This window comes from Rhinolophus hipposideros (genome assembly GCF_964194185.1).
Source record: "Rhinolophus hipposideros genome assembly, chromosome: 20".
Classification (NCBI taxonomy): Eukaryota; Metazoa; Chordata; class Mammalia; order Chiroptera; family Rhinolophidae; genus Rhinolophus; species Rhinolophus hipposideros.
This window is the reverse complement of record NC_138066.1, coordinates 35,996,289-36,007,672: the sequence shown is the minus strand read 5'-3', so window position 1 is coordinate 36,007,672 and position 11,384 is coordinate 35,996,289. Positions and strand designations below refer to the sequence as shown.

At 50.0% G+C, this 11,384-nt stretch overlaps 1 protein-coding gene across 1 annotated transcript; it reads left to right on the top strand.

Annotated features, from left to right (window-relative positions):
- Positions 1 to 5,200: 5,200 nt before the first annotated feature.
- LOC308489011 (keratin, type I cuticular Ha2-like) lies at positions 5,201 to 11,384 on the top strand (the record flags this gene model as incomplete). Its single annotated transcript, XM_081029536.1, has 7 exons — positions 5,201 to 5,665; positions 6,336 to 6,418; positions 6,579 to 6,735; positions 8,026 to 8,187; positions 8,267 to 8,392; positions 9,137 to 9,357; positions 11,255 to 11,384. The coding sequence occupies 7 exons, from the start codon at positions 5,201 to 5,203 to the stop codon at positions 11,382 to 11,384; spliced, it is 1,344 nt and encodes a 447-aa protein (XP_080885662.1).

Genomic DNA, 11,384 nt, shown 5'->3' with positions numbered 1-11,384 from the left:
TTGCTCTGGCTCTCGATGCCTAAGGAGCACCATTCTGGATTGTTGGTTGTTTCTCTGCTCGTGAAGAAGGGTGATTCTTGGGTAGATGAATGGGGAATGTTTGACCGTGTACGGTGCTGGGGATGACAAGGTACCTGTGCCTCTGTTTGGAGTGGGTAGAGGTTTCTAGTGGGGCTTTTTGCTCAGCTTTTCTGATGAAGACCTTTCTCCAAGGGTAGTGTGGTAACAGGTGTTACCAGACCGCTCCTACTACCCTCTTAATACACACCGTCACTCTGGGATCCCAGAGAAGGATGGACAGAGCTGGGACCCGTTCATTGGAAAGCATCTTAGGCCACTTTATGAGCTTCATGTCCGTGGTCCTCATAAAAACAGCAATTAAAGTCACATTCCAGGGTACTTTTAGCAGTGTTTACATCAAACCCACTCTTTCATTGCAGCCCTGTCATACAGCCCTTCCAGTTCAGCAACCCCTCTACAAACCCATGCTCCACCAAAAGCAGGAGATGAGAGAGTGAGCTGGCCATTGTGACTTCTATCCTTAAATTCAGAGATTCTTGTCTTTAAGAGACTCATCATGTTCTTGTGTGCCCTTGGCATCTGAGGAGGCACAAGTGACTTTGGGTACAAAAGCATGTCCGTATGGAAGTGGGAGCTCCTAGCATCTTGACCCAAAGGCTCTCACTTGTGTCCAGAAGGTCCTCCCCCAACAGACAAGGCAAATACCAAGTTCCATCAATCCCATGGGAAATGGAGAAGGATGAAGGCAAAATTTTGAGGTAGAAAGGAAGGAGGGTTGTCCCCAGATGGCCACGTGCTCTTTAGAAGGTGCCAAGAGCATATGCTGAGGAACTTCAGTGATATGAAGAGAGTTGTAATAACACCCAAGGTGGAGAACAGATGGGGGAAAGATGCTGACTAGAGTGGGCCTCTTAAGGGTACCCAGTATAGTTCACCCTGATTCAGGTTAAGAATCCTCCCTTTTCCAGACTCCGTAAAGGAGGATATGGGGCTTGATTCATGCCATCCCGTCACTCAAAGCATCCTGTACCACCTCAGCTTTGGTGTTCTTAGAACACCTTGGTTGGTTTTGCTGAGGAGGATGGTCTCAGGATCATTCAGTTCGTTCAACAAACCCTTACTGAGCCCTTCCCTGGGCGAGGTAGTGTGCTGGATGCCAGTGGAAGGACAGCCCTGCACTGGAGAGACAACTTCGGATAGGACAAGAAGGAACCCACTCACTGTCTCTTTTCCTACCGACCTCAGGGGTGGGAGGAGGCCAGCTAAAAGGGGCCATGGATTAGTGTGATGAACATGGACTCCAAACACGAGTCAGACCGACCTGAGTTCAAATCTCAGCCCCACCACTTACTGCCTGAGAGAGCTTTTAGCAGATGGCAGTCCCTTCCTGAGCCTCAGTTTCGTCATCAATAGAAGAACACATGACACTTACTGTGCTGTAAGGTCTTTAATGCTTTGCCGAGCACATGCCGAGCATCTGAAAACTGGTCAATATCGTGGACTGTATTCTAGCTGGATGCCTGGATTGTTCTGACAGCGGTCATCCACCTTTTCCCTGCCTGGGGTTTCATTTCTGAGGTTGTCTTCCAAGCAGCGATACCCAGGGTAAACCAGGCCAGCCAAAATGGATATGAAGTTACATGACTTACTAGCTAATTCTGACTCAGAGCAAAGTCAGTGGAGGAAGCCATAGTCAGTAAGCAGTAGATACACACTCTCCTGAACACATGGGCTCGTGTACCACCCCTGCCAAACCTACCCTGACTCCCTCCAAGACGGAGCTATCCAAGCCTGTGTAGCCCTGCCTGGAATCACTATTTACTTTATTTACTTGTGCTTTTTAATTATAACGCTGTTTCCGTTTGGCCAGTTTCTCAGCCTTGACTACACTTTGGAATGACCTGGAGAGCTTTAAAAAATATGTGTGCCTGGTATGACCCCCAGAAATCCTGACTTCATTGGTCTGGGATGTGGCCTGGTGTTGGTGTTTTTAAAAGTCCTCCGAGGAATCCCCATATGCAGCCAGGGATGAGAGCTCGTTCATTAAGTGGAAGTCCTTTTGGCAAGGCAGCTGGGAGCTCAGGGGGCTCAGGCAGCTCTGATGTAGACCTCAGTGCTATCTGAGCCCCATGTTACCCTTTTGACTTTTCCTTAGTTCTGGCTTTTTTCTCTCCTTAAATTTCACACATCTGAACTAAATTTTTAATTTCAGTTATCATGTATTTAATTCCAAAGAGCAATTTTTTTAAATTATTTGTTCCTCTTTTATAACATCCAGCCCTTATTTCAAGGAGAAATTATCTCTGAGGTTATAAAAAATACACACAGGCATATATATACATATATATTAGATGGTTTTAGAGTCTGCGTTGTTTTTGTTCCCCCCCAACTTCCTCTCACTGTTTTGTTTGTTTGCTTGTGTTGTCTTTGTTTTTAATGTTGGAAAATTTTCTCAAATGTCTGGTGATCCTTCTGCTTATATTTAATGATAAGACACTAAAGAACTGATGGAAGTTGCTATGTGTACGGGTAGGTTGGTACACTGGCTTTTTGGATGATAGAACTACCTAAATTCAGTTTTGGTAGGTCTTGTATCAGTTTCTCTGGGGTCGTCCTGTTTTTTAAAAGAGTGGAGGAAAGGAGACAGTCTTGGGCCAGGCCCCAACATGGATCCTGTGTGCCCTTTATTTATTTAAATAGATCTCCATCCTCGACCTATTTAGCCCCAAACTCTCACCAGTATTTCTTCCTTGTTTTCTCTCACTTTCTTGGCTTCCCGTGCATTACTTTCCCTGCTCTCCCTCCCTGTTTAATATTTGTCCAACAGTTTGCTTTGGCCTCAGAGAGCCAGGGTACAAGGAAAGGCTTTGGATTCAGAGAGACCTTGGTGTGAAAACCGACTGCATACCCTCTCGTGCTGGAGCTACCGTTCCCTGTCCCCGCTTTTTCACCTGTGAAGTGTACACCAGACCTTGGCTGGAAACCTGGTCTGCTGTGGCTTTGAATACTCCGCTCTCCTTTATTACATCTATTGAATATGGTGGACTTTGCTGAAGATCTCTTGGGGACCGCGGGGTGGGACAGCATCCAGTGCACAGCCTGTCACCACCCTCCTGGTGCCTCTCCCTCTAGCTCCTGCCTCCCTCTCCTCTCACCCCTTCCTGACAGGAGTGTCTGGGAACGTCAAATTCTTCTCCTCTTTCTCCCCCTGTTGCCTTGCCAGCAAACATCAAGGCACTTGGGATCCCACCTTTTACCCTAAGAACCTCTTAATGTATTTTTTCAAGTAAAGACAGTTATGTTTCTGCCAGAGGAATTGTGGTGGCAGGTGCTCTTATAACCTCAGGGGTTCTCAAACCTGCCTGGAGGTCCAGATGCCTGGACCCTGCCCTCAGAGCTCCGATTCAGTTGGTCAGGGGTACACCGGAGAAACTGCATTTCTAACACATTCCTGAGTGATGCCGGTATGCTGCTCTGGGGGCCATACTATGAGAACCACGGCCACACCTGGTTACAATTCTAATTACCTCAGAGTTTTCTAAGTGAGGATGAGATGTGCAAATGAATGCCAAGGATTCAGCATAGTGTCTGGCACTTGTATGCTTCCATAAGTGCTGCTTATGATTTTGAAGAGTGGTCCAAAGAGTCTTATCCCATGTAGCTGGGATTGCCGCCACACTTCCTTCCATCTGATGCCACTGTCTTCTCTAAACAGGTAATCCAGACAAAGGAACTGGAATTTATGGTTGTTGTAGGAAATCAAACTGAGAGATGATTTAATCTAACCTTTTCAGTTTGCATGAGGAAACGGAGGCCCAGAGAGGTCAAGTGACTTTCCCATAAGGTCACACAACGAGTTAGAAGGTAGTGCCTCTATCTGTTTAAACAGTGAAATTCAGGGAGTAGGGCTGGGTGGGGTTTTCTCTTTCCTGCCCCTTCACCAACACTTCTAGAAATGTATTAAAAAACAACACAAGTGCTTATACGCCAATATTACATTGAGAAGATGAGTGAATGAAAGGTGGCTATATAACATACGCATATTAAACATGAAGCACGTGAGCTGGCGAGTCTTGCAGCAAGAACTGAAAACCACTGGTCTTGCCTGTTGCTTTCTTAAGGAATGCCCAAGGCTTCTATAATTGGAGAGACCTGCTCCTAATCTCCTGGTTTATAGCTCGTCCCAGGGTTGCAAAGTGTCACTTCTCAAGGAAGCTGATTCCCGTTTCCCATCTCGGAGGTCCTGAAATGAACCCTCCCTGTTCACCATTGCAGAAAGTGAAAGTAGAGCCTATCCCAGCTTGTCCAACCTCAGTCTATTCAACAAACAATAATGGAACTTGACAACTCTGTACGTGGAACAGTGAGAACTGAAGGGGAGGATCCAGAAAGGGTCCCGATACAGCATCTGCCTCGTGGAGATGTTCATGACATTAATCTTCTTTTCCAAGAGTGGGGTCCTTACATTTCTCTTTCTCGATGGTGTCCAGCTGCAAAGATGTCCCTGAGCTTTACGCTTTCTGTCTGTGTCTTGAGTTTGTTCTCTCTTCCCCGATACTATTTCTTCCCCTGAGTAGGAAGATGATTCATGCTTAGAAGCCTCAGAGGTTCTTTTTCCTATCTCCCTGGGTTTATACCACAGCCAGCATCAGTGCAGCTTCTGTCACCCACACATTTTCTGCTTCAGGGACCAGGCCTCTTCCCACCTGGAATTGTCTCATTGAAAGGAGCGGCTAATAACCACAGAACTGCAGCCTTTCTCAGGGCTGGGGCAGGTGGGGGTGCAGTGGGCAAGGCCTTTGGTGGCATAGGGCCAGGAGGCCGATGTGGTCTCCTGGCAGCTCCGCCCTGGTAATGAGGGCCCAGGCATGGAGTTGATCCTTTGAAGATGTGTCCGGAAGTTCTCCCCTGGTGATCAATGACAGGAGCCCAGAGTCCTGCTTTAGCCAAATGACAAGCTTGGCCTCTTTTATGAGGAAAGGAACTCCTTATTGGATACCAAATTACAAATTAATCAGCAGCTTCCTCTGAGGCTGAGGATAAACATCATTACCACCCTATGATGACTTTCAAGTGTGAGCCCCCTCACTCCGAGGATATAAAAGGGCCTGCGCAGGATGGGGTCTGTAGATGTTGGTGATCCAGGTAGCTTCAGCTGAGGAGAAGGGGCTTCTCCAACATGACATCCAGCTGCTCACCAACCTCCATCAAGAGTTGCCCCAGGCCCGCTTCTGTCTGCTCCAGCAGCATGAGCTGCCGGCCTGAGCTATGCCTGGGTTATGTCTGCCAGCCCATGACCTGCGTGCCTTCCATCTGCATGCCCACTACTTGTCGGCCGGCCGGCTGCCTCTCCAAGACCTACCTATCCAGCTCCTGCCGGCCCAGCAGCTGCCGGCCTAGTGGCATCTCCAGTTCCATGGGTACCTGCGGCTGGTACTGTGAAGGAACCTTCAATGGCAGTGAGAAGGAGACCATGCAGTTCCTGAACGACCGGCTAGCCAACTACCTGGAGAAGGTGCGCCAGCTGGAGCGGGAGAACGCCAGCCTGGAGAGCAAGATCCAAGAGGCCTGCCAGTCTCAAGGGCCCACCATGTGTCCTGACTACCAGTGTTATTTCAGGACCATTGAGGAACTCCAGCAGAAGGTGAGGGCAGGAGGTGAAGAGTCTCACTAGGAAGGCGACTGGAATGGCTGGCATTCCAGATTTGAATCTCATTAATTTATTAAACTATGTTCAGGGAAAAGAGACTTCCCTAGGGCATAGAATTATCTCATAATTTGAGCACTCAGCTAAAGCCCTTAATGTGCAAAGAGGCCTGGGATAGAGTCTCAGCTCTACCATTGATTCATTGCATGCCTTTGGGAGAGCCTGTCCCTTCCCTAGGCCTCAGTTTACTCATCCGTAGAATGGGGATAATAATGGTGTTTTCCTAAAGGGGCAGTCAAGAGGATTCCATGAGTTGATGTAGGTAAAGTACTGCCCCTAGAACATGGTTTGTTTTTAGTAAATGCTAGTGCTTATTTAAGACCCTTCTAACTGTCACATGAATGACTTCAGACTTAACAAGATTCTTTCCTTTCATACTGCTCACTGCATCCAAAATGGGGCATTTGGATTTATAAAGACTCAGGTGCTTAAAACATAAGTCTCATGTCTCCAAGGACTAGCAGTTCACTAAGTATCCCCCAGCGCTCCAGGGAAGAGGGGCTTCTGCAGGGATGGCTGCGAGGCTGCTGAGCCCCAACAGCCACCTCGCGTGGGGTCTTTATCCTTCTTGTCCTGGACTAACCCGCTCTGTGTGTCTTGGCCCCAGGTTCTGTGCACCAAGGCGGAGAATGCCAGGATGGTTGTGCACATTGATAATGCCAAGCTGGCTGCCGACGACTTCCGGACCAAGTAAGTTGGGCCAGGCAATGGGGCGCCCCTCTTCCTGCACATACTCGGGCAGCTTTGCATTAGTTTTAGAGAGAGTTGGAAAAGTGACAGCAGTTCAGAGTCTCCCCTGAGTTCTGTATTCAGTTTCACCCCTCATTGCTGTCCCTGTCCTTATGTGCAGGTACGAGACGGAGCTGGCCCTGCGGCAGCTGGTGGAGGCCGACACCAACAGTCTGCGCAGGATCCTGGACGAGCTGACCCTGTGCAAGGCTGACCTGGAGGCCCAGGTGGAGTCTCTGAAGGAGGAGCTGCTCTGCCTCAAGAAGAACCACGAGGAGGTGAGCCCCAAAGTCAAGCTGAGGTTACCCTGGGAATCAGAGTGCAAAGAACGGGGTGGGGGTGTTTGTGTTGGATAGACGTGGGTTGAAATTCCCAGGCCTGCCATGTATTGTTTCGGTGACTTTGCCCAATTTATTGAAGCTTTCTGAGCCTCCTTATCTGTAAGATGGGGACAACATTATCAGACGGGGTAGCTGTGAGAATTAAGTGAGCTCGGGGGTATGAGACACATGGCCCTTGGTCGGTGCTCAGAAATGCTAGCAACCCTCCCTTCTGCATTTCCTGGACTTTGCCACTGCATTTGTTTCTCTCAGGAGAGCCAAATTCCAGGGCCAGAGAGATGTGCTAGAGCCACAGGGAGCTTGTTCCGGAACTCGCATGGGACTGTCTGTCCATCTCTGCTGGGCTAGACCGCTGGGGTGACCTCCATGTCTTCTAGGGGAGAGTGCAACTACAGTGGTTTTCTTTTTATCTGTCTCCTCCTCGTTTCCCTTCATCTCTTCTGTTTGCATATAATACGCTTAATCCAAAAGCCACAAGTCAACCCTTTACTTTTTGACTTTTCCTCCTCTCCTGCAGGTCTTGGAGGGAAATCCCTCCACTCTACAGGTATCTGTGTGTTGCTACGCCCACCAGTGCTCTGGTGTTTTTCCCTCCTTCTCTGGGTTGACCCTCAGCCTCTTGACTTGGGATTTGAAAGAACAAGTGCCTCTGAATCCTGGCTGGGTTCCCCTAGGCTTAAGTGTAAAGTAACAATCAGTTGCCACATATTCGCCAAGCACCCTAAGGCACCTGACTCATCCCACTTAAATCAGAGAACTGGGAACTTCACCAAGAAGGCACTAATGAGGCGTTATCGCACCCTCACATTCGGGCAGCCTCAGTGACAACTTTCTCTCTTTGGCAGCCACGCCTGTGGAGGCGCCTGCTCTAACTTGGGCCTTGAACCGAGTGAAGCCAGGCTCATACTGCCCTCCTTCCCAGATGAACACAGGTGGGGAGGGGGGCAGAGGTCTCCCATCTTAGCCCAAACGGATCAAACAAACCCTGACTCTGTTCTTGGCTTCGCCGAAGTGACAGGAATGGTTTACCGGGAGTGCATCTCCCATCATTGGGGTGTCTAGCTGGAACTGGAAGACAGTTGGGATACCACAGAGTGGTATGCGGTCAAACGGCCCCTCTAATGTAGACATCTTTAGCGTCGTTTGTTCCATCTTTTCACGTCTGCCTGGGAGGTGAGCCCAGATTGTGCGACGTCACACTAGCCTGGGGCTCTGGTGCCTTTTCAGGAAGTCAGTGCCCTGCGGTGCCAGCTTGGGGACCGCCTTAACATTGAGGTGGACACCATGCCCCCCGTGGACCTGCACAGGATGCTGGAAGAGATGAGGTGTCAGTACGAGATGGTGGTGGAGACCAACCACCGGGATTTGGAGGAATGGTTCAACATGCAGGTGGGCCTCTCGCAGGTGGGCCGGTCTCCCAGCGTCCCTGAGAAGGCGCTCCCAGCCTCTCCTGTCTCTCCCACTGCAGATGGAGGAGCTCAACCAGCAGGTGGCCACGAGCTCTGAGCAGCTTCAGACCTACCAATCGGATATCATTGACCTGAGACGAACGGTCAACACGCTGGAGATTGAGCTGCAGGCCCAGCACAGCCTGGTGAGTGAACTGAGTGGGCACATCTCCCCCAGATCTGGCTCCCGTGTGGCACCGAGCGTAGGTTTGGGCATCCAGGAAAGAGGAGGAGGAGGTGGCCTGGATTCAGCCACCGCAGATACTCTTCCAGTTGACCTCTCCTGGAGGGAGGTTTCTCCCACGACTCAGCTAGAGATGAAATGGGCACGTCTTAAATCTGACGTGGATTAGGTGCCACTATTAAACATGACTCCCCCAAAATGCTGGCTCTCTGCTTAGTCTTCCCTTTCAAACCCATGCTTCTCCTCCCCACCTGTGGAGATTTGAAAAACCTTCTGCCCAGGTTCCTCCCCAAAAGAATGAAATCAGAGTCTTTGGAGGTGGGGCCTGGGCCTGGGTGTGTTTTTAAAGGTTCCCTTGTGAGTCTAACGTGCAGCCTGGGTTGCAGACCACTGTTCTAAATGATGTTGTAGGGAGGATCCTGGTTAACCTCAGATCCAAAGCCTGAAGCCAGGCTAAGGTTGAAGAAGGAGTAATGGATTTAGGATCACATGGGTCTGTGTTTAAACCCTGGTCTGTCACTAACCAGCTGCTTAACCTTGAACAAGTCACTCGACCTTTCGGGGCTTTAGTTTCTGCAGTGACTTAGGTAGGGAGGGGTCATTCCCAACCCCAAAGACAGACTTGGCTCTTTCTGGGGCTTTCTGAACAAGGCGATGGAAAATAGATCTGTTCCTCATAGTTATTTTGTCTTTCCTTTCGTCTTAGAGAAACTCTCTGGAGAACACGCTGACGGAGACGGAGGCCCGCTACAGCTCCCAGCTGTCCCAGATACAGTGCATGATCACCAACGTGGAGTCCCAGCTGGCCGAGATCAGGGGTGACCTGGAGAGGCAGAACCAGGAGTACCAGGTACTGATGGACGTCCGGGCGCGGCTGGAGTGTGAGATCAACACATACCGGGGCCTGCTGGAGAGCGAGGACTGCAAGTACGTGGGCCCAACAGGGAGATGTGTGGGAGGGTGGGGGGGCATAGGAAGCAACTGGATCTATTCATAAGGTAGAACCCTGTCGTGATTAAGAAGCCATTAGGAAACTCGTGTGATCCAAAGAAAATCGGCAGGTATTCCTGTTGCCACCCGCTAACCTGGCCGAGTGGAGATCATTCTGTTCTATTCCAAGTCAACAAACTTCTTCCAAGTGCCCAACATGTGCCAGGTGCCAGATGGATGATGACAAAACATCTGCTCTTGAGTTGTTCCCATCTGTTTAGGGAGGCAGACAGGCAACTGGAGATGGTACTGGTGGTGGTGGTGGTGGTGGGAACGTTTTCAGCACTTGGGAGGATGATAGGTAACTTCATGGGATGAGCTGGGGTGGGAAGGAGGACAGGAAAGGTCCCTTGGGGCCCATTCATGGAGAACCATGAAGACATACTGGGGAGGCAGGGCTGTATTTTATAGGCAATTGGGAGGCCTTACTTTTTTTTGAGTAGGAAATAATAGAATTTGCTTAAGTGCCTATTTCCCCCACTAGAGGGTAAGTACCTGGAGCTCAAAAACAAAGAATTTTTATCCCCTGCACCTGGCACATAGGAGCTGCTCAGTAAACACTTTTTGACCGAGTCAGTGAGAGCTCAAAGTGCTCCTCAGGAAGGTGGCACAGATGGCAACAGGGAGGACCGAGTAGTGGGGGGAGGGAGCGGGCAGGGATACTCTTCAGGGGCCTTGGCCATGGTCTAGGTAATAAGCAACAGGGAGGGTCTGAATCGGGGCCGTGGAGGCATCAGCCCCCAGTCGCTGTGCAGGTAGAATCAGCAGGACTCGGTGGCTGTCTGTGCGTGGGACACCTCTGGACCGTGAGCACCTGGTGGGCTCATTATGATTGTATGTTGGTTCTTATTCTACATTCAGCCTTGCTTCTGTGACCTTTAGAATCTTGTCCTCCAGGGCAAGAGTTGCAAAGGCACATGTTTTTCAAGGACCAGGCTGCAGACATACAGGAGTGACATGGGTCCTGTGCGACTATGAGAACCGGGGAGCTAGGCCTTGTCCAGTGAGGGTGGTGCCATCCCCTCAGGGCCATTTCTGCCAGATGAGAGTGACAGTATTCCCCTGATTGTTCAAGGGAAGCGAGGAGTCTAGATTTCTTTTAAATGTTAAATTCCCTTGAATTTTAAATATTTTCAACAAATTAAAAAAAATCCAGTGCCCGCCAAAGGAAACCCATTTCAGGGTAGCCATGGTCCTCAGGTTGCCTGTTTAGTGTCTGGGCTACTTGGCGTCTATTCCATCTCCAGTGTGTTGTTAACGGCCTTGAGCCCTGTCAGTCTCTGTGGTCATGCTTTTTCCTTTGCCATGTGTTCCTTCTGATTAGTTCACCTTTTTCAACACATTCTCATTCAGTGCCTGCTCTAGGCCAGGTATGCAGGTGGGCATATATCCATGGCTGCTGACCTCACTGCCCAGTAGGGAGAGAGCTCAAAATAGAATAATCACAAATCACTCTGCAAGGAGGTACATGGTGGGAGGTACATAGGGGGACTTAACACAGAGAGATCTAGGGGGGCTTCAAGGAGGAGGTGACAGCTGAGTTACTCTTTATCCTGAGTACAAATGGGAGCCCCTGGAGGCACGATTCCATTTGTGTTTGTAGAAGATCACTCTGGCCACCAACTTGATGGTTAGGAGGGGCAAGAGTGGGGTTGGGAGACCAGTTAGGAGGCCACTGGGGTCGCACAGGTGAAGACGGTGGAGGTTGCGAGTAGGGGAGTGAGTGGAGAAGTTGCACAGTAGGTGAATTTGGGAGGTATTGGGGGTAGAACCGGCTGAACTTGTCGCGCACTCAGGCATCTTTCTAATCCCTCCTCGTGCCTTTCCTCTATAGGTTGCCCTGTAACCCGTGTTCCACTCCCTCGTGTCCCCCCTGTGAGCCCTCCCCCAGTGTACCGCACACCGTCTGCGTGCCCCACACTGTCTGCGTGCCATGCATGCCCTGCCCTGCAGGCCGCTACTGA